Genomic DNA, 23,840 nt, shown 5'->3' with positions numbered 1-23,840 from the left:
CAACTTAGAAAAAATTTGAGAAAGAGACTGAGACACATTCATGTGGTACCTCGGATGTAAAAAGACCGAGGGGTTCACAAGGCATGTATTTGCGGAAGCTCAGTGAAATATTTATTGAATTCTGAGAGCTGGGTCCCAGACAGCACTGTCGAAAGAAGTTACTCACGTGTAATAGCTAATTCATGCCTGCCTGTCGAAGAATGCAAGTGCTCTGCCCAGTAACACTCAAGGCCATCAATGAAAAGAAAATAATTGACATGAAACAATGTACAATAGAATATAACCTCTATCATGAACAAGTCTGTACCGGATATTAAGATGAAAATTATGAAGGGCCCAACCTCTCTCACATAAAGGAATAGGCAGGCAATCTCAAAATCATGCCATCAACTGATGCTAGTAGTAATGTGGCTACTTCTTTATATAATCTGGTAGTCTGAATTATTAGCAATAGCAGCCACTAGATTTCATAAAAGGAACCATATCCATGAAAAGAAAGTTGCCCTCTCAGCTTGTTCTTCCCAGAGCTGTAGCAATCTTATAGGCAAATATGACCTGGCTTAAGCAACAGGCATCACTGCTGGAAGGGTGCTTTGGCCCTTGTCACACCTAGCGGCACAGAGAAGCACATGCTCATGGTTGTGGTCCTGCCTCCCAATGTATGCCCTCTTTCTTCCCCTGCCTTGGCTGGCATAAGAAGCTAGAAATCTCCCCACAGCTGATCGAAACTTGCTTGTGGTGCTGGCACAGTTGTTGCAGAGCGCTCCCTAGCAGCAGAATGGATCCCATTCAGCTAAGTACATGGACATAGTTTGGGGGAGGAACCATGTCACAAAAAGAGGCAGCTGCGTAGTGTCATGGTCGGAAAGAGAGAGAGGGACTAGCAACAGAGAAATGCAAATGGAATCACATATGCATAAACCTTTGTTACTACTTGGCTTTTTTTTTTTTTTTTTTTAAGCCCAGCAGGGTCTCGATCATTTTTGGGATTCCAGCTCAATCAGAACCAATCTTTACTAGGCAATGGCATCAAAAGCCTTCATTCCCAACTACCCAGGGCTTTCCCTGCGGCCTTCCAATCCCTCCCCAATCTGTTTAATATCCCCTCTCAAGTTAACCGAGTAACTGCAGCTCCCAATGGAACCCAGCTAGCCTGCTCCCAAAGAATGGCTAAGAGAGTCAGTCCTGACAGAGTGCTGATAGCAGAAACTGCATCTGCTGGTAGGGGAGCAAGACTTGCAACTATTGCTTTGCTGGGGAAAGTATAGGTTTAAATTTTGAAAAAGAATTTGAGGCTTCAGCTATTAATGTGCATGAACACTGTGTGCTGGGAAAGTAGTTTGTGAGTTTAAATTAATCCTGTGTGCTTTGCTCTGAGAAGCGGGACCTGCCTGTTCCTGGACAAGTAATCAGAGGCATTTGATTACCACCCACCTCAGTCACATTCAGGTCTATCCTGTAAAGTGCGGCCGCGTTTACCCTGCTCCTAAGCTGCTTTTTACTCCGTTTCCGGCCGCGTTAGCCCTTCCTGCGATCCCGAATCCCCTTTAACCTACTCCTACCGCGTCCTAAATTCCCCGGGCAACCCCTTCCGCCCGCGGCATGTATACTGCATGCAAACGAACGAATTAGCTATTCCCTAGCATCCCATAACCCGCGCCCCGACTATCGCTATCTTTCCCTGCCGTTTTGTCGCGCGTTTAACCTGCAAACTTACCGCCTACCCTGACCCCTGCGGTAGAGGCAGGGGTAAGGGTAGGTGGAAAGCTTTCCCCCAGCCCCCGCTCACCTGCCCCCGCCGCGATCATGGGTGCCGGTCTCCGTGGCAGCCCCAGTCCTCTCCCCTGCTCCCGAAGCCAAAAAAAAAAAAAAGCGAAAAAAACGTTGCAGCCCCCCTCCGATGTCCGGACTGGGGCTGCCATGGAGACTGCAACGGCAAAGCAAAAAAAAACGGCGAAGCAAAAAAAAAACCAAAAGCAATTTTGGTTTTTTTTTTTTCAAAAGCGACTTTTCTCTTTTTTTTTGCTTCGCCGCTGTCAGTGTCCCCCCTCCTCTCGGAGCAGGGCGCGAAAAGCAGCCTTGCTCCGGAGGAGAGGGAGACACTGACAGCGGCGAAGCAACGGCGAAGCTAAAAAAAACCAAAAGCAATTTTGGGTTTTTTTTTCAAAAGCGACAATTTTGTTTTTTTCCCAAAAGCGACTTACTTTTGGGATCTGTCAAGATCCCAAAAGTAAGTCGCTTTTGGACAACTTACTTTTCTGAAGCCATCAGCAGGAACACGATCTACCTCCTCCGCCTCCTCCAGGAAGATGGCTGCCAGCACGGGGGGAAAGCGGCCCCTGTGCATTCAATTGGCTGCTCAAGACGTGACGTCACGACGTTTGGCGTCACGGCAGCCAATTGAATGCACAGGGGCCGCTTTCCCCCGTGCTGACAGCCATCTTCCTGGAGGAGGCGGGGGAGCAACGATGCCGGACGAGGCGGGGGAGCAACGATGCCGGACGGCTGCAAAAGTAAGTCGGGTTGGGTCCCCTTTTGGTTTTTTCGCTTTGTTTTTGCTTCGCCGCTGTCATCTCTTCTCCCCTCCTCCCGGAGCAGGGCGCGAAAAGCAGCCTTCCTCCGGAATTAGGGGAGAAGAGATGATAGCGGCGAAGCAAAAACAAAAGCGAAAAAACCAAAAGCAAAAATAAGTCGCTTCGCCGCTCCCTCCTCCCGGAGCAAGGCTGCTTTTCGCACCCTGCTTCGGGAGGAGGGGAGAGGGGACTGGCAATCCCGACTTCCTGGTATCTGTCATTTCAAATGACATTTGAAATGACAGATACCAGCGCGGCCGTGAAGCCTTAGGCCCGCGCACCCAGGATACTGTATAGGCGCTCTATCCAGTAAAATGGGTTGCGCGGGTCTAAGGCATTACGGACGCGGTTTACATTTACATAAAATTAGTGTTCAGGATCGAGCGGTAGGTGAGCTGCACTGTGCGTGCGGTAACCGCGGGTGCCGTAGGCACTAACGCAGCTCTTCCTACCGCTCGGTACTGGATAGACCTGATTTTTGGATATATAGACTGTAACCCCAAATAGGAACATGTTTTCACCAATTAGGAATTTACAATTAATAAGTAGTTATCCCTCATTTTAGTAACAGACTAATTTTTAGTCCTATTGCTGGTCACGGACAAGCTAATGAAGCATACCCACTCCTTAAACAACTTTACATAACTTAACATTAAGTTGCTGCAGTGAGATTGGGGCTATTCAGTCTTTTGCAACAGATACCACAAGTATGATTATCTAGCTGTTGGTGAAAGTTTTCATAAATGCACCTGGTACAAAGAAATCCTGGCTTTCAGAAAACAAATCTCATTGCTGCAGGCCAGAGTGGCAGACCTGGAGGAACACAGGCAAACAGATATAGAGATCTTCAGGGACATAGTAGACACGTCACAACTCCAATATGGTAGCCCCTGTACTGCTTTGGAGGAACAAGGTCACCTGGAAAGAGATCAGCACCTTGTTGGGGCATGAAGTGCTGCTGCGGCTAAGACCTACCATCCAACTGATGCCCCTCTTACAGTCTTGCACCAAGAATTCTCTCCAGGGGCGTATGCCCAGGAGGGAAGAGTTAAGTGTTATTGTAAGCTAGCGATTAGCAGAGTTGCTTACCTGTAACAGGTGTTCTCACAGGACAGCAGGATATATGGGTGACATCAGGATGGAGCCCAATCACAGAACACTTTTGTCAAAGTTTCTAGAAATTTGACTGGCACCTACTGGGCATGCCCAGCAATGCACTGACCCTGCATCCAAGCAGGGGTCCCCCTTCAGTCTCATCTTATAGTAAAAATTACGTGCAAAAAAGAAAATAAGAAAACAAACGAACCCAACTCTGCGGGGTGGCGGGCGGGTTTCGTGAGGACTAACAGCCTGCTGTCCTGTGAGAACACCTGTTACAGGTAAGCAATTCTGCTTTCTCACAGGACAAGCAGGATGGTAGTCCTCACATATGCGTGAGTACCAAGCTGAGGATGCCCGAGCAAAGCACCAAATGCACCCAACAACAGGGGTGGAAATTTGGTTAGGAGGGCATCCTGAACGGGTCGGTGGAAGGATTTATTTTATTTATTTAGTTCTTTTTTTATACCGACATTCATGATACAAATCATATTATATCGGTTTACAAGGAACAGGGGGATTTAACATCAACCATAACATTGACATTAACCACAACGAAGAGGCAAAAGGTTACAATAAAACAAGGGTGATGGAACTCTGAAGGATGTTGAGAAGTTAATCTGAAAACAGGTTGCGTAGAATTAACTGTCCAAAGATGGAATCCTGTGTGCCAGCCTTATCTAAGCAATAATGGGTTGCGAAAGTATGGAGAAAACTCCAAGTAGCAGCCTTACAAATATCAGCAAGCAGCACCGAACGTAGGTGTGCTACTGATGTCGCCATGGCCCTGACCAAGGGTGCTTTTACACGGTCTTGCAGTGGAATGCCTGCTTGCTGGTAGCAAAAAGAAATGCATTCCGCCAACCAGGAGGAGAGGGTCTGCTTTCCCACAGGATTTCCTAATTTGGTGGTATCAAAAGAAACAATTGAGTGGATTTCCTGAGGGCCAATGTGTGGTCCAGATAGAAAGCTAGAGCACGTTTGCAGCCCAAGGAATGCAGAGCCTGTTCTCCTGGGTTCGAATGGGGCCTGGGAAAAAAGGTAGGTAGGATAATAGATTGGCAAAAATTTAGGGTGAGTGCGGAGCACTAACTTGTCATGCAGAATTTTAGTGTAAGGCGGGTAGGTAACTAATGCCTGTAATTCACTAACTCTGTGAGTAGACGTGATCGCAAGAAGAAAAGTTACCTTCCAGGTGAGATAGTGGAGATCACAGGCGTGGAGAGGCTCAAACGGAGGTTTCATGAACCGTCCCAAAACACACATTAAGCTCCCAAGCAGGGGCAGGAGGGCGCAGTGGAGGTGTTAAATGGAGCAAGCCTCTCATGGAACGTGATACTAAGGGTTGTGTTGAAATGGAGACATCTCCTATACCAGGGGTCAGGAACCTATGGCTCGCAAGCCAGATATGGCTCTTTTGATGGCTGCATCTGGCTCGCAGACAAATCTTTAATAAAAAAAGTAAAAATCTAACAAAACCCCCCACCCTCCTGATGCCCCCCCCCCCCCCAAGACCTGCCAAAAGTCCCTGGTGGTCCAGCGGGGGTCCAGGAGCGATCTCCTAGACTTGGGCTGTCGGCTGCCAGTAGTCAAAATGGCGCCGACGGTCCTTTGCCCTCACTATGTCACTGGGGTCGACCAATGGCAGCAGTAGCCCCTGTGACATAGTAAGGGCAAAGGGCCGTCTGCTGCCAGTAATCAAAATTGCATCGACGGCCCTTTGCCCTTACTATGTCACAGGGGCTACCGCTGCCATTGGTCGACCCCAGTGACATAGGGCAAAGGGCCGTCTGCGCCATTTTGACTACTGGCAGCCGACAGCCAAAGTCCAGGAGATCGCTCCTGGACCCCCGCTGGACCACCAGGGACTTTTGGCAGGTCTTGGGGGGCGTCAGGAGAGTAGGGGGTTGTAGTTAGTATGGCTCTCACAGAATTACATTTTAAAATATGTGGCGTTCATGGCTCTCAGCCAAAAAGGTTCCCAACCCCTGTCCTATACCCTTATGGTACACAGACACTGCACTAACATGCACTCTGATACAGGAAGGTTTTAGGCCCTACTCTGACAGCTGCCAGAGATAGTCTAGGAACCTCGCAGTGGAACAAGTAAAGGGGTCTATGGACATGGAAGTGCACCAGACCGTAAACCTCTTACATTTAGAGTGATAAGACCTTCTCGTTTAAGCCTTTCGTGAAGCCACCAGGACTCGGGATACAGACTCTGAAAGGTTAAAAGGTTGGAGTATTAACCTTTCAACATCCAGGCCATCAGTGATAGAGCTTGGAGGTTGGGGTGACGCAGGTACCCCCTTCGTTCTGAGTTATTAGAAGGGGATCATTCCCCAGAGGAACGTGCCGGTGTACTGATAGGTCCTGGATGATTAGAAATCACACCTGGTGTGGCCAGTGGGGAGCTATCAGAATCATTAATCCCTTGTCCTCAGGAGCTTCACGAGAGTCTTTGAAATGAGAGGAAGTGGAGGGTACGCATAAAGGAGACCGCTGGCCCAGGAGAGGGCGAAGGCATCTCTTGGTTGCAAGTGCTGACTGCGAATGAGAGAGCAGAAGTTGTCTACTTTGTGATTGTGGACCTACGCAAAGAGGTCTATGTGAGGGTAACCCCAGCATTGGAATATTGTGTCTGTTATCGTGGTGTTGAGAGTCCACTCGTGTGGATGGAAAGTGCGACTCAGCCTGTCCGCCAAAAGATTGTCCACTCCCAGCAAGTAGGTTGCTTTGAGGTACATCGAGCGGGAAAGGGCCCATGCCCATATCTGTGCAGCTTCCTGACACAGGAGGTAGGAGCCCATTCCCCCTTGTTTAATGATGTACCACATTGTAACCTGATTGTCTGTTTGAATCAGGATGGCTTTGATAGGCAATCCTGAAAGGCCTTGAGGGCATATCTGATCGCCCGTAGCTCCAGGAAATTTATTTGGTGTTTGGCTTCCTCTGGAGACCAGGTTCCCTGAGTCTGCAGGTCGCCTACATGTGCACCCCCCTCCTGAGGATGGATGTTTCTGTTAAGGTAATTTGAGGTTCAGGAGCCTGAAATGGAAGGCCTTGAATGAGATTGGAGTGGTGTATCCACCAGACTAGTGACAGAAGGAGCTGTTTGGTAACCTGGATAATGGTGGACATTGGCTGACAAGCTTGACGTTTCAAGGTCCACTGCATTACTCATGGCTAGGTGAGCCATCGGAGTGACATGCACCGAGGACGCCATGTGACCTAGCAGTATGAGGAACTGACGAGCAGTTGAAGATACTCGAGTCTGTAGGTGAAGCGCTAGAGATGCTATGGTGAAAGCGCAATCCTGGGGGAGGAAGGCTTTTGCCTGTGTAGTGTTGAGGTCGGCCCCTATAAAGGATAGTGTTTGGGATGTAACTATCTTGGATTTGGGATAGTTGATTAGAAACCCTAAGGAAATCAGGATGTGGATAGTGAGATTCAGGGAGGCTAGTGTGCCCTGCTGAGTCAGAGCCCTTAACCAATTGTCAAGATAATGTATCAACTAATATCGGTATAGAAAAGCCGTTAAATAAATAAGGGTAGACATGCACACCCTGATTCCTGAGGAAGGCTGAGACCACCACCAGGCACTTGGTGAATACCCGTGGAGCGGACGCTAGGCCAAATGGTAGTACATGGTACTGGAAGTGACGAGGGCAGACCAGGAATCACAGGTACTTGCGATGAGACTGAGTAATTGAGATGTGTGTGTAAGCGTCTTGGAGATCTAGAGAGCATAGCCAATCTCCTCTTTGCAGAAGAGGAAGTAGAGAGCCCAAGGTTACCATTTTGAATTTCTCTCTGCAAAAATGTGTTTAGTGTACGGAGGTCCACTATTGGGCATATACCTCCTGACTTTTTTGGTATTAGAAAAATACCAGGAATAAAAACCTTGCCCCTGCTGGGAGAGGGGCACTGATTCTATGGCTCGGGATATGAGGAGGGATGAGACCTCCTGTTCAAGCAAGGGAAAGTGGTCGGACATCCCCCATGTTAGCCGAGGTGGAAAGTCCACTGGAACAGTCAGGAAGTTGAGGTGGTAACCCTGAGTGACCACTGCACATACCCACTGGTCTGTGGTGACTGTATGCCAAACGCTGTTGAAGTGGCAGAGCAGACTGCAGACCGGTATGGATGGAAGAGGAGGTTGGCTTACACTCTCTAGGAAGGAGTCAAAAACCTGATTGTGGTCCAGGCTCAGACGTTTGAGGCAGAGTCTGCCTGGATTGACCTTTTTGGTAAGGTCTGGAAGGGCATCCTCTAGAAGCTGGAGGATAAAATTTCCTTGGCTTTTAGGCCAGCTGCTTAGAGTCACGCCTGAAAGATCTCTTAGGGGCGGAAGGAAACTCAGATGGCACAGAAGAAAGCTGGCGCAGCATTTCATAGTGGTCCTTCAACTGCGTCACTGACTCTCTGATCTTTTCTCCGAAGAGATTATCACCCACGCAGGGTAGATCTGCTAACCTATCTTGGACTTCTGGTCTTAAGTCCGAGGATTTGAGCCAGGCCCATCTTCTTGCACTAATCCCTGCTGCAGACATTCTAGAGGCAGTATCAAAGATATCATATGCAGCGTGGACCTCGTGCTTTCCAGCATCCAGACCTTTTTGAGCCAGAGTATGACGTTGAGCCTGGAGTTGCTCTAGTAAAGAATCAGAGAAATCCTGGATCCTCTTAAAAAGGTCTGTGTTATACTGGGTCATGTATAACTGGTAAGAGGCAATGCGAGATATGAGCATTGAGCCATGGAAGACATGCTTGCCAAAAGCATCCAGGGATTTTTGTTCCTTTCCTGGAGGCATGGAGGAATGCAGTTTTGAACGTCATGCCTTTTTCTGGGCTGATTCAACAAAAGAGTGATGATCCAACTGTGACTTTTGGAAACCAGGAGCTGACTGCACAAGATAGGTGGCATCTGTCTTGCGGTTGACAGGTGGAACCGAACATGGGTGTTCCCAGTTTCTCTTCAGGAGATCAAGCAGGATTTCATGAATAGGTATAGACATGATTTCCTTAGGAGCATCTAGAAATTGGAGTACTTCCAGCATCTTGTGCCTAGAGGCCTCTTCTGTCTGAAGTTGAAAAAGAATGGTTTCAGACATTTCCTTGATGAAATTAATAAAAGACAGATCTTCTGGTGGAGAATGTCGTCTTTCATCTGGGGGAGAGAGCTCTGATGGTAGATCTGTATCTTGGGACGAATCATCGGTCCAAGGATCATAGGGCTGATCTCCAGCACCTACTGGGTCTCCAGCGGGGAGAAATGGTGCTAATCCTGAAGGACCAGGCCTAGGCATTGGTGGCGGCACAGACTGCATTGATGGAGGCACTGAGGGGACCAGTGAGATCGATGGATAAGTCGGTGGAATGGGTATCTGTGTTTCCTCATCATCCGATAATTGAATCAGTGTGGAAGGGCACCGATCAACACATCCGGTCTACCCAGTAGCGGTGAGTGCTACGGGAATCGGATTGGTGACCGGCTCGGGGACCAGTACTGGCATTGATGGAGGTTGGAAGCCCTGAAGTGCTTTACCGATGGCCTCTTGGATCATCCGATCCAATTCTTCACGGAAGCCTGGGGCATGGAACCCTGGCACCGGAGTAGGAGCCAGCACTGGAGAAGCCACAGGGTCCACCGGTGAAGGTGGAATTGCATATCCCGGCACCACTAAAGGTGAGGGAACGCCTCGGTGACCCGGTCACAGAAGAGGATGGGGCCTTTTCTGGACAGGGCTTCTTTGTCGGTGGCTCTGTCGACGTCGATGCCGAGGACTTGCCTGGATTGAGCCTTGTGATGACAGTGTCCACATTTTTCACGATGATCTCCTCTGTCCTTTTCTTGAGGAGGCAAGGAGGGAACTGACACTTTTGGAATAGTCGATGCCAGTCGGGCAGCAGCGGTGTCCCGGTGCTGGTGAGAGGTCGATGGCGCTGGCTCGGATGAAGTCGAAGCTATCGATGGAGCCGGAGTTTTTGACTGAAAGAGAAACTCCATTTTCTCTAAACGAGCCTTATGGATCTTCGGTGTCATTTGGGCACATTTGGTGCAAGTTAGGACATAGTGGTCAGACCCCAAACACATAAAAGACCCTGTGTGGGTCAGTGATGGACTTTGTTCGAGTAGTCAGGGCACCGACGAAAACCCGACACCATGACTTCGACAAAAATTTAGCCATGGTGCGGTCAATGGCCGGGAGGCCCCGAAGGGATAACTCGACGGGAATAGAACGCAACAAGGGTAAACCCTTACCTTTCGACCGCAGAGTATGGATATCGATAGGGGGACCACTATGGGGTAGAATGAAATTTTGAAAGAAGTTCCGTGAGGAAAATTCCTGTCAAGAATCTCAAGAGAGCTCCTTAACCCGCGTGGCTACTGCTGTGGAGAAAAAAAGAAGACTGAAGGGGGACCCCTGCTGGATGCAGGGTCAGTGCATTGCTGGGCATGCCCAGTAGGTGCCAGTCAAAGTTCTAGAAACTTTGACAAAAGTGTTCTGTGATTGGTCTCCATCCTGATGATGTTACCCATATGTGAGGACTACCATCCTACTTGTCCTTTGAGAACAATTATTAGGAATGTAGATAGCTGGTAAGCAAAAGGCTCACTTGTTAACTTTCCTGCCTGGTGTGAAGGTATCAGACCTCACATATTACCTAGACAGAATTTCAGAGAGTGCTGGGGAGAAAATAGCTAGTACATGTGGGCGCTTACAATACAGAATGTGCAGGAGGGAGCATCTATTAGGTAGGGTAGGAAGTTGAAATCTAGAACCTCCAGGGTTGCATTCTCAGAAATGCCCAGTACTCCAGAGAAAGGAGAGAACGGCTCCCTTACAAAGTCACTCTAAATAGTTAAGGACTCTTCAGCATGGAAGAGAGATGATAGAAGGGTTATTTACCCCTTCAAATACTACTAAAACAAAGGGACACCCCAAGAAACTAGCCACCAGCAAGTTTAACACAAAATTGTAGAAAGTACTTATTCACCCAGCGCATTATCAAGCTCTGGAACCTATTGCCAGAGGATATGGTCAAGGCAACTAGCACAGTGGAGTTTAAGAGAGGCTTGGACAAGTTTTTGCAGGAAAAGTCCATAAATAATTAGCCAGGTAGACTTGAGAAAGCCATCGCTTATCCCAGAGAGTGAGCAACAAGAAACATCTACTTTTAAAAGAACCCTGGTTAGGATTGGGAAAGTTTGTACACATGTGCTCTAGAGGTTTCTGTGATTTGAAACAGCTTACCTGTTCAGATTAGAGAAGAAGCTGATCTAAAGGTGCTCAGGAGGGGGGGTTAAAACCTTATTATATAGGAAGGCTTATGGTTAAGTGTAGAGAAGGATTTATTTTTTTTTACATACATTGTATGTTGTAATTTTAATTGTTTTATTGTGAGTGTTTTACTGTAATCTGCCCTGTACAAATATTTAATTTGGAAGCAACAGAATATAAATATTTTAAACAAATATTGGGTATCTGTGTTTTAAACTATCCATTGTCTGACAGAGGATACTGGGCTCGATGGGTCTGGATCTGACCCAGCATGGCAAATTTTAATCCCTTCCTCCAAGATCTCTGAAAACTATCTCCATGCACCCTCCGCACAAGGAGCAGCAGAGTCCTGGCCTGGGAATCAGGCCCAGGTCCTTCAAAGCCACTAGTCAGCCCTCTTACTTCTCATTTTAACAGTGACATTTTACATTTTCATCCCATTCAAATCTTGAACCTCCTCTATGCTTATAAATTGTGCTTCCTATTCAACATGACAAAACCTCTCTGGCTGATGCCATGGTTTTAAATCATACTGCTTTCACTAATGCTGCAGTCATATGTTTACAGCGCTTAAAGCACACCACGCAAGACAAAGGTCTCCTTTGTTAAAATAAGACTTTTATATTGCTTGTGTGTGCACATTGTGTAACTTGCAGAACCACTTGCTCAGTCTACTGGCTACATATTTTCTCAAAGTAAAAATGAATTGAAAAGGAGACTTTCAGAAGCTGAAACCATTAGCAACATCTTACTGTATGCTATCTGCTCCGGAAATAATCTTCCTTTAAAATCACTTTACTCTATGGTGCAGGGATTTATCACCGGAAAGTCAGTTAGCTTAATTTGTAATACAGAAACTTGGGAGTACCTACACATTAAAAAAATAAATAAAAAATATATAGTACAGCACCATATCTAGTGCAAACTTAGGGCCTGATTTACTAAAGCTTTTCTCCCGTTCTGTGTCTACGGGAAAAATACTTAGTAAATTAGGCCCTCTGGGGACGGAGAATTACCTACAGTATCTAAATGTAAGTCCCTGAACTATCAATGATAAAGTGAGTGCTAAATAAATCAATCTGGAAATCAGTTATCAGGAAATTCCCATCCCCTGGAAAACGGATGTACAGCAGGGCTCCTCTTGCCCACTCCTCCCGCAGGGTTTACAGTCAGATCACCGCCGGAGCAGCAAATGGTTCAAAATCTGAGCTGTCAACTGCACTGGAGAGAAAGCTGCTGGCAGCAGGCAGAGCGGATAGGAGAATAGTGAGTCAAAAGTTTAAAATGACCCACTCAGGGCCAAACCTCAAGCAACTAGGATATACTGCCAGAGACAGCAGAATGGTCACTTACCTATAGACGGCGATTTAAAAGGGTATTTATCAGGTAGATCCACTCTAACTTTCCACACACCACCTTCATACGGCGCTGTAATTAAAAATAAAGAGTGGAACAGGTTAAATGTGCTGACTGCGATGGGCTCGAAGTCACAAGATTTATTACAGATTTTACATACGTTGTCTTTCCCCCGGTGTCACATGCTTTTCATCACAGTAATGCAATCTTTTTGTGGTTAATTAACACAATGTCACTGGCCATCATCTCTCAAAACAACCGAGCTAGCAGAACAGCAAGTAACTAAATCTTATGTCAACCAGATGGAACTTTTATCCATCACACTAAAACTAAAGGGAGTCAAAACTAATGGCAAGGTCCATCGAGCAGGTACTACATGCCAATGACTAGGTCTTTAATGAGCAAGCATACCTGTGCATGTGTTTCACCTAGTGCTCAGTGCCAAGCAAGTCATATACTTCATTTTGGGATATGAAACTAAGGGGCAGAAGGGTCACGGCTACAGTTTCTTTGTGCGTCAGATAACTTCAAGAGTGCTCTGAATGTAAAGCGGTATTATAGAAAGAACACAGAACTCCTATGCAAACAGATCAACTGCAGCCGCCAGCCAGCAGCACTTCCAGGACTAACTTGAAAATAGAGGCGGCATTTGAAGAGGAGGACCGACAAGCAAAGCGGCGTTCGGAAACCCGTTACGCTACACAGTAAGTTTTTTCGTTTTCATTTTGCACCAACTCTGGTGGGAAAATACTTACCTGTTTAAATTTATATTATCAGCTGCTATCTCTCTGGCCCCTGACGCAGACGCGGGAGGACGCCGAAACACTGACAGTGTCGGGCAGGGACACAGCACCTTTCTTCGGTGATTTAAAAACGTTTGGAGACCCTTCGTTCCTAACGGCAAGCTAAGTTTGAACAGCAGCTGCTTTATCGCTTTATTTAGACACGAAAGAACGAACACAAGTTTAAGAGTAAGAACGGTATCTGTCCCTGTTGGAGTTACAACTTATATTTTTTGTTACCCCATGAAGGGATACCAGACAGAGTTTTGTAATATATAAGATCCCCTGACATTTATTATAATATAGAGGCTGTTTGTTTTGGCAAGATGAGTATGAAAGTCTTCCAGCTGTGGGGGCAGGACACCTTCAGAGAGTGACTGGGAGTAACCGGGCCCTTGGAATGTTGCTCGGTGCTTTTTTGGGTAATGTTATTTATGACCAGGGGGAGGGATTATGTTGGGTAGGCAATAAGGTGTATTTGGTTATTTGGGGTGACGAGGTTTAGGATTGTATAATTAATTCTGTTATGCTATTCTGATACTTTTGCCTTAGCTGACTCCCTACTAGTGAATAAGGGAATAGGTTTTTGCTGGTTACTAGCACTTTTATTATATTTAGTGTATTTATTAATTGTAATGATTTTTCAGCTGCATATGTATTTCTGAATTATGTCTAATCTGTTTTATAAAATTTATGAATTGCTTTCCAGATCTAACAAGATCTTCCAAAGCGATGTACAACACAAGAATAAGAACAATAAAAACCAAAACGTAAATATGTTGCTGAGGATCATAAAATACATTTTTATAAGTCAGAAAATTAGTCTTCGCCCTGATGCTTAAAGGTAGATCATTCCATAGTTTAGGCCTACTGGTGGAAAATGACTTATTTTGTAACTTCACATGACAAAAAAAGCTTCGGAGGTGGAATTTGCAGTTGATACTGTGAACGTGTGTTCCTGGAAGATGATTTCCAGCTTAACCTTGAAAGCAAACGAGAACCACTGCCTAGCAAGATCTTGAATGTGAGTACCAACAATTTATGCATTTATGGAATTATGTGTGTGTATTTTGTAAACCACTGTGGGGATGGGGGGGGCAAATAAATCCAAGATTAGATCAGAGCAAGCAAACTAAAGATCAGCAGAGGTGATCCTTGTGAAAAAAAATTCAATTTAAAAAGCTCTCAAATTATTAAAAAGCTTGATAATTTTCTGATAGTAACGCATCACCATCATCACCTGCGAAACACCAGGGCCTTAACACGCTATTCCGAGGAAGATAAAGGCCTGTCAATGCCCAGTCAACTAATGCATCAGTAGAGTGGCTCCAAAGTGCTTTATAACCAACTTGTCAGCTGCAACCCTATCCCATTTCAAGACTAGGCCATGTGCAAGCTAAGGTTCCTGGCCAGGAACATGGGAAAAGCTGACTACTCGTCTGTCTTTCTAAGTTTCCTGGATATGGTCTCCACTCATTTCCCCCCTGTAAGCACACCCAAAGGTTCTGTACTTTGCCTCCTCTCTTCCAGTTGTACATATTCTCTGTGCACTTTCATCTTATCTTTGAGATCTATCATCTCTACTGCAGATATTTCTTCCCTTTCTAACCATTTCCCCTTCTACTTGCTTCAGAATAAAATATGTAAAAAAAAAAAAAAATCCCTTTGCCTTGCCCTAGTACCAAGCCCAAGGTGAGATCACAAGTTCAAAGTGAATTAAGAAAAAAAAAAAAAAAAAAAAAGGATAGACCCGTGACATGCGGGGAGTGCCCCCCCCCCCCCCCCGCCTTACCTCGGCACTGCGCAGCAAATTAGGAGTCCCCCTGCTATGGGGGAGGTGAAGGGATGACGCGCCCGGAGTAGCAACGCTGGCGCGTCATCAAGTGGTGACGTCAGCCTCGCGGGTATCGCAAGGCTGAGGTCTCCAAAACTCCGGCGAGCGCTGGGTCAGGCCTCTTGTCACGGCCAGCGCTCATGTTTCCTCCCTCCCACCCAGCAAAGAAGAGGGGTGAATACAGCAGAAAAGGGGGGGCAAATAAGGGCAGGAGGGAATGAGTGTCAAAATATAATGTTAAGAAGCAACAAGAATGTGTAATTTGTCGCAGCTAAACGGTGGTGGGGGTACCAGAGTCAGGAGGCAAATAGGGACCTTGAGGACACAGTGGGGACAAACTGGAAGTCCTTGGGGACAGAAGAGTGCATATAGTTGGGCGTGGGCTGCCCAGAGGAATGGCTCCGTGGCTTAGACACGGCGGGGGAGGGGGGGGGGGGGGGGGGGGGGGAGGCCGGAAGATGGTGTGGCGGACGCCGGCATGAAGCCCGGGACTACATTATGGTAAAACGCACCAATGACTCTGGTACCGGTAATATGTTTACGTTACTGATTTAATAAATGCTGCCGCCTGTTTTCACCAAAAGCGGAGTCTGAGTGGTAAGTTACGTGGTAGGTGAATATGGACCAAGGGGCTCGGTGAGCAGACACGAAGGTGCAAGCTGCCAGTGTTAATAAATTTAGTTCTCTCTTAGATCACAAAATAAAGGTTGTTAACTATTCCCTCGATTCAGAGACCGGGCCTTTTCTATAGCAGGTCCCAAGTTATGGAATTCCATGCCAGAAGCATTACATATATTTAAATGTGAAAACATGCCTATAGTTTTATGTGAGAGAGGGATGGAGAGATGATTATATAACTGGCTCAGGAATGCTGATATTATACATGAGAGAGGTTTGAAGAGCTATTTGCATAAATGTGTACTTAGATTTTACTTGAAGTTTTCTGTATTATATTTTAGTAATGTCTTAATTTTTTTTTTTTATAAATTTTATGTATGTTAAATTGTAAACCACTGTGATCTCTATCTGGAATGACAGTATACAAAATGTATAAATAAATTCTCTTCCCATTTTCCAAATCCAACAATTTGGCATTTTCACCTTTTAGCTCCAAGAAACACTGGTTTCTTCCTATACACTTTGTGACATTGAGAACATTTAATGTAAAAAAAGAACATGCTCATCTTTAAAAATAAGCAACACACACCCCCAGCTCACAAAGCCTGACTCTACCCCTAAATCTCATAACCATCCGTAATCCTCCATTAGTGACTTCGGGACTACCTTTGGAGAAAAGCAGTTCTGAAATACTCTGCATAGCACTAGCCATTTGACACAAACAAGACCACAAGCAGAGCAAGTCCATGTCCCAATAAAAATCACTGAAAATGAGATTCTGGCCTCTTTTACTTACTGCCAAGTTTACTAGTGAAAGATCACTTACTTAGTCTTGTACAGTAGAAGCAATGCAAAGGAAATGTTTGTTCTGAAGCAGCAAGACTATTAACTGCCATCACTGGACAACTAGCCTATAGTTGCATTAAGCTTCTTAAGGCTTGTTGCTGCCCATGGTTACAAATTTTGAACTGCAGCTCATGTAGCAACTGTTAATGGTTTGAAATAAATGCTTACTTACCTTTTTTCAGGGTAAGTGATGTGAAGTTTTGTATATACTATGGGGACATATGTAACCATTATATTAATTTTTTTTAGATACTATCTTACTCCATGATGAGTATGTCAGCATCCTAGCAAGAAGTTCAGAAAAGGAAGAACTTATGACATTTCTCTGTCATTGCAAGTACCTTTATTGTTTTAGGTAAAAAATGCAATTTTAATAAACTCTCTCAGTTTACTGGTTATTTTGTAATTATGTATTTATTGAATTACGATTGTTTTGATAATTGTATTTAACGGATGTATTTTTAAATATATGTATTTTCTGTACTTGTATGCACTGATTATTTTGTAAACTGCTTTGAGGAAGGTCATATATAAATGCTAACATAAGTGAGAAATGGGGCTCAGAACAGTCCTACACGAAGAACAATGAACTTTCACCAGAAATGCAAAAAGAAAAAACTATTTTACTATGTGCTAAAAATTAGCAAAATGTATACACTGGCAAGAATTAAATCTTGAACAGAACTGTCTCACCAGTGAAAAGGTACAGCATGAAACAAACAAGGCATCCTAAAAAAAAAAATAAATCAAACACAACTTCATGGCAATAGCAAGGGCTGGTTGAGAAAATTCTGCTATATAAATGTGTAAATATAATTTCCAAAAGGGATATGCACCTACAGCTACCAAAAGAAAATATGCCATATATAAAATAGAAACAGATACATTATAGATGTATGAAAAAAAAAATTCCATTCAGCACAGATGTGCTCATCTCTCTTAAGTCTCATGTAGAGCATGAAATGAGAGGAACTACAAGGTACCAGCAAGACTATATCCACAAATGGTAGGATTTCTCCAAGCAAGAGCAAGGAGTGACTTGCTCAGATTAATAAATGAATGAGTAATTTGATTTATATTCTGCTTTTTGGGCGCTTCAAAGCAGATTAAATTCAGATTTTTAGAATTGCAAAAAAACAAACACAAATATGAAATACAAATGCAAAAAGGTACACAAGGTACAATGATACAAATATCTACAAAAATAAGTATTAAAATTCTATATTATACCTTCTGTGCCTTAAGAACATAAGAAAATGCCATACTGGGTCAGACCAAGGGTCCATCAAGCCCAGCATCCTGTTTCCAACAGTGGCCAATCCAGGCCATAAGAACCTGGCAAGTACCCAAAAACTAAGTCTATTCCATGTAACCATTGCTAATGGCAGTGGCTATTCTCTAAGTGAACTTAATAGCAGGTAATGGACTTCTCCTCCAAGAAATTATCCAATCCTTTTTTAAACACAGCTATACTAACTGCACGAACCACATTCTCTGGCAACAAATTCCAGAGTTTAATTGTGCGTTGAGTAAAAAAGAACTTTCTCCGATTAGTTTTAAATGTGCCCCATGCTAATTTCATGGAGTGTCCCCTAGTCTTTCTACTATCCGAAAGAGTAAATAACCGATTCACATCTACCCGTTCTAGACCTCTCATGATTTTAAACACCTCTATCATATCCCCCCTCAGTCGTCTCTTCTCCAAGCTGAAAAGTCCTAACCTCTTTAGTCTTTCCTCATAGGGGAGTTGTTCCATTCCCCTTATTTTGGTAGCCATTCTCTGTACCTTCTCCATCGCAATTATATCTTTTTTGAGATGCGGCGACCAGAATTGTACACAGTATTCAAGGTGTGGTCTCACCATGGAGCGATACAGAGGCATTATGACATTTTCCGTTTTATTCATCATTCCTTTTCTAATAATTCCCAACATTCTGTTTGCTTTTTTGACTGCCGCAGCACACTGAACCGACGATTTCAATTTGTTATCCACTATGACACCTAGATCTCTTTCTTGGGTTGTAGCACCTAATATGGAACCCAACATCGTGTAATTATAGCATGGGTTATTTTTCCCTATATGCATCACCTTGCACTTATCCACATTAAATTTCATCTGCCATTTGTATGCCCAATTTTCCAGTCTCACAAGGTCTTCCTGCAATTTATCACAATCTGCTTGTGATTTAACTACTCTGAACAATTTTGTGTCATCTGCAAATTTGATTATCTCACTCGTCGTATTTCTTTCCAGATCATTTATAAATATATTGAACAGTAAGGGTCCCAATACAGATCCCTGAGGCACTCCACTGTCCACTCCCTTCCACTGAGAAAATTGCCCATTTAATCCTACTCTCTGTTTCCTGTCTTTTAGCCAGTTTGCAATCCACGAAAGGACATCGCCACCTATCCCATGACTTTTTACTTTTCCTAGAAGCCTCTCATGAGGAACTTTGTCAAACGCCTTCTGAAAATCCAAGTATACTATATCTACCGGTTCACCTTTATCCACATGTTTATTAACTCCTTCAAAAAAGTGAAGCAGATTTGTGAGGCAAGACTTGCCCTGGGTAAAGCCATGCTGACTTTGTTCCATTAAACCATGTCTTTCTATATGTTCTGTGATTTTGATGTTTAGAACACTTTCCACTATTTTTCCTGGCACTGAAGTCAGGCTAACCAGTCTGTAGTTTCCCGGATCGCCCCTGGAGCCCTTTTTAAATATTGGGGTTACATTTGCTATCCTCCAGTCTTCAGGTACAATGGATGATTTTAATGAAAAGTTACAAATTTTTACTAATAGGTCTGAAATTTCATTTTTTAGTTCCTTCAGAACTCTGGGGTGTATACCATCCGGTCCAGGTGATTTACTACTCTTCAGTTTGTCAATCAGGCCTACCACATCTTCTAGGTTCACCGTGATTTGATTCAGTCCATCTGAATCATTACCCATGAAAATCTTCTCCATTACGGGTACCTCCCCAAAATCCTCTTCAGTAAACACCGAAGCAAAGAAATCATTTAATCTTTCCGCGATGGCCTTATCTTCTCTAAGTGCCCCTTTAACCCCTCGATCATCTAACGGTCCAACTGACTCCCTCACAGGCTTTCTGCTTCGGATATATTTAAAAAAGTTTTTACTGTGAGTTTTTGCCTCTACAGCCAACTTCTTTTCAAATTCTCTCTTAGCCTGTCTTATCAATGTCTTACATTTAACTTGCCAATGTTTATGCTTTATCCTATTTTCTTCTGTTGGATCCTTCTTCCAATTTTTGAATGAAGATCTTTTGGCTAAAATAGCTTCTTTCACCTTCCCTTTTAACCATGCCGGTAATCGTTTTGCCTTCTTTCCACCTTTCTTAATGTGTGGAATACATCTGGACTGTGCTTCTAGAATGGTATTTTTTAACAATGACCACGCCTCTTGGACATTTTTTACTTTTGTAGCTGCTCCTTTCAGTTTTTTTCTAACAATTTTTCTCATTTTCTCAAAGTTTCCCTTTTGAAAGTTTAGCACGAGAGCCTTGGATTTGCACACTGTTCCTTTTCCAGTCATTAAATCAAATTTGATCATATTATGATCACTATTGCCAAGCGGCCCCACCACCGTTACCTCTCTCACCAAGTCCTGTGCTCCACTGAGAATTAGATCTAAAATTGCTCCCTCTCTCGTCGGTTCCTGAACCAATTGCTCCATAAAGCTATCATTTATTCCATCCAGGAACGTTATCTCTCTAGCGTGACCCGATGATACATTTACCCAGTCTATATTGGGGTAATTGAAGTCTCCCATTATTACTGCACTACCAATTTGGTTAGCTTCCCTAATTTCTCTTAGCATTTCACTGTCCATCTCACCATCTTGACCAGGTGGATGGTAGTATACCCCTATCACTGTAGTCTTCCCTGACACACAAGGGATTTCTACCCATAAAGATTCAATTTTGTATTTAGTCTCATGCAGGATGTTTATCCTGTTGGACTCTATGCCATCCCGGACATAAAGCGCCACACCTCCTCCCGACTGCTCCTCTCTGTCATTGCGATATAATTTGTACCCCGGTATAGCACTGTCCCATTGGTTATCCTCTTTCCACCATGTCTCTGAGATGCCAATTAAGTCTATGTCATCATTTACTGCTATACATTCTAATTCTCCCATCTTACTTCTTAGACTTCTGGCATTAGCATACAAACATTTCAAAGTTTGTTTTTTGTTTGTATTTTTATTCTGCTTTTTAATTGATAGGGATAAGTTAGAATTTTTTAGCTCAGGTGAGTTTTTAGTTACAGGCACTTGGACTACTTTTCTAATTATTGGAACCTCACTGTCGGGATGCCCTAATTCTAATGCATCATTAGTATCCTTTAAAGATACATCTCTCCGAACCATGCGCTGCTGAGCGACTGTCAGCTTTCCCCTTTGTTCTAGTTTAAAAGCTGCTCTATCTCCTTTTAAAGGTTAGCGCCAGCAGTCTGGTTCCACCCTGGTTAAGGTGGAGCCCATCCCTTCGGAAGAGACTCCCCTTTCCCCAAAAGGTTCCCCAGTTCCTAACAAAACTGAATCCCTCTTTCCTTGCACCATCGTCTCATCCACGCATTGAGACTCTGGAGCTCTGCCTGCCTCTGGTGACCTGCGCGTGGAACAGGGAGCATTTCAGAGAATGCTACCCTGGAGGTTCTGGATTTAATCTTTCTACCTAAGAGCCTAAATTTGGCTTCCAGAACCTCCCTCCCACATTTTCCTATGTTGTTGGTGCCCACGTGTACCACGACAGCCGGCTCCTCCCCAGCACTGTCTAAAATCCTATCTAGGTGACGCGTGAGGTCCGCCACCTTCGCACCAGGTAGGCATGTTACCAGGCGATCCTCACGCCCACCCGCCACCCAGCTATCTACATTCCTAATAATCGAATCACCAACTATGACGGCCGACCTAACCCTTCCCTCCTGGGCAGTAGGCCTTGGGGAGATATCCTCAGTGCGAAAGGATAATGCATCACCTAGAGAGCAGGTCCTTGCTACAGGATCCTTTCCTGCTACACCTGGTTGGTGCTCTCCCATTATGAGACCTTCTTCCTCCAAGGCAGCACCAGGGCTGCCAGTCTGAAGTTGGGACTTGACTACTATGTCCCTGAAGGTCTCATCTATATACCTCTCTGTCTCCCTCAGCTCCTCCAGGTCTGCCACTCTAGCCGCCTCCAGAGATCGGACTCGTTCTCTGAGAGCCAGGAGCTCTTTGCATCGCATGCACATGTACAACTTCTCACCGGTGGGTAAAAAATCATACATGTGACACTCGATGCAAAAGACTGGGAAGCCTTTTTGCATTTGTATTGTTTTTATGGTTTTTTTCTAATTACATCATTATTAATGTATTACTCTGAAAAGATGCAAAGGTTGGGGATGAGGAATGGGTATGCTCAGATCAAACAAAGGCACAGATATACTTAAATTCATAGAGACAAGGAATACCTTGGCTCACTGCTGCTTCAGTTCATTAGAATAAAGCATGCTAGGATTAGTTGAGATGCAATAAATGACCATAAAAAGCTAAAGTAGTGATGTGCCAAAACCCAAGAGGAAGTAATAAATGAAGACTTACAAAAATCAGAGGGAGGGCTTGAAATGACAGTAACCAGACTAGTATGGTTTTCGTTTACATATTAGACATTTTCCTATTTTTCTTTCCATCATTTATTTCTTGCTGTAATTTCACTGGAACTTGCATAAATAAAAATATTTAAGAAAATTCTTCCACTTGCCCCAATGCATATCTGGAAAAAGGTTCACATGGCCCTTATCTATCTCTACTACCGTGTTATAAAGTCAAAAGTTTTGTAACTCGAGTCACGGTGTGCTGGACTTCATATCACAAGAATATACTGAGTTTCAAAATTATACGTTTAATATGCATTAACATGATGTTCATGTTCATTAAAGGATTTTGTTAATTGCCCTAGTCAGTGGCGTACCAGGGCCCCAGGCACCAACCTGCAGCTGCCCAGAAATCCCAGCTGGAGCGGGGAGGAGCACGTTGGCCCCCAGGTGCCAGAGACCCTCTGTACACCTCTGGCCCTAGGTGCTTTGGAAAGCAAAAGGCCAAAAGCATTTTTAGGTACTTAACTGCTCAGAGTTGGGGAGATTCTGTAACATGTACCTAGTGTTTGTTACATCTTAGAGGGAAAAAGTGTCCTTTTAAAATTCATCGATTTTAATCTCTTCCCAATCATCTTTAAAAGAAGGAATACTGTGTGATTATACTTTCAGAAGGTTAATGCTTTATTTTTGGGGCAAATAACTTGGATTTATTCAGACTTGGCGAAAGTCCCTTAAGAGAGGAAAATGTTTTGGGGAATGCGCCAAGACACGTGTTCCTTGGGCATCTTTTGTTCTTCAGTATCCATGTAAATATTTGGTGAAGTATAATACTATACATTATGTTTCTTTGCCCCAGGACCTTTTTAGATGCCAACAAGCTGTCCATTTTAAATTCCATTGACAGCCAGGGTGGATTTTGATCCCTACTAAGTTTTCTGGGGTTGTTTTTCAGGAATGTCAGCACCTACTGTCTCTATGACTTTGGAGTCTCCTATTAACTTCACTCTTTCCCCTCTATCTAGGTGAACTAATGTGAAATGGAAATGCAGTTTTATTTTTTTTTTTCATGTTTAATAATTTGGAATATGGTCAGATCTCATTTTAGTTTAAGTTTTCTGACTTTGTGTAAAAAAAAATAAATTTTAAAGTAAGTTTTTACTGTGAAGTGTTTTCCATAAATAGCAGAATGAACAGACCTCACTTTCTTAGCTAGTAGCTTAGCTACTGAGCATGTGTGGGGATTCCCACTTAGGATATGCCTCTTGAGCTTCAACTTCCTTGGGAAAAGACAATTTGGCGATTGAGCACTCAACATCCAAGCCATCAAGTTAAGGAAGAGAAGGTTCAGATGAAATAGGCTTCCTTCGTCAAGTTAACAAGGATAGTTCTAACCAGATAGGGATTGGAGGATTGCTGGATATCTGTGCTAGATATGTGAACCAAACTTGTCTGGGCCATGCTGGAGCTAGGAAGATCAGACTGGCCTGATCTTTGAGCACTTTCTGCACCATTGTGGTTATCAGTGGAATTGGTGGAACAATGTAAATGAGATCTACATTCCAATCGAGCAGAAAAGCCTCCTGAGCTGATCTGAGTTTGCTGGGAAGAATGGAGCAAAGTTTTTCCAGTTTTCTCTTTGCTTGGACACAAACAGGTCAATTATTGGGAGCCCCCAAAGATCGAATAGTCTGTGGGCTGTTAACTGCTGTAGAGACTACTTGTGCGGTCGAAACACTCCCCTGAGGATCTTTTAACGTGTTGGAGATTCCTGGAAGGTCAGTTGCTTCGTAGGACAGCTTGATGTTTGCATGCATATTCCCATATTTTTATTGCTTTGTGGCAA

General features: G+C 44.2%; 1 protein-coding gene across 1 annotated transcript in view; it reads right to left on the bottom strand.

Moving 5' to 3' along the window:
• Window positions 1-23,840, bottom strand: part of UBE2H (ubiquitin conjugating enzyme E2 H) — a 135,401-nt gene that overhangs the window by 46,606 nt on the left and 64,955 nt on the right. Inside the window, exon 3 of the mRNA XM_029615617.1 lies at window positions 12,311-12,385. Coding sequence (XP_029471477.1) covers window positions 12,311-12,385 — 75 coding nt within the window. The remainder of the gene's footprint in view (window positions 1-12,310; window positions 12,386-23,840) is intronic.

This window comes from Rhinatrema bivittatum, chromosome 9, assembly GCF_901001135.1.
Source record: "Rhinatrema bivittatum chromosome 9, aRhiBiv1.1, whole genome shotgun sequence".
In the NCBI taxonomy this organism is placed as follows: Eukaryota; Metazoa; Chordata; class Amphibia; order Gymnophiona; family Rhinatrematidae; genus Rhinatrema; species Rhinatrema bivittatum.
This window is presented reverse-complemented; position numbering and strand designations above follow the sequence as displayed.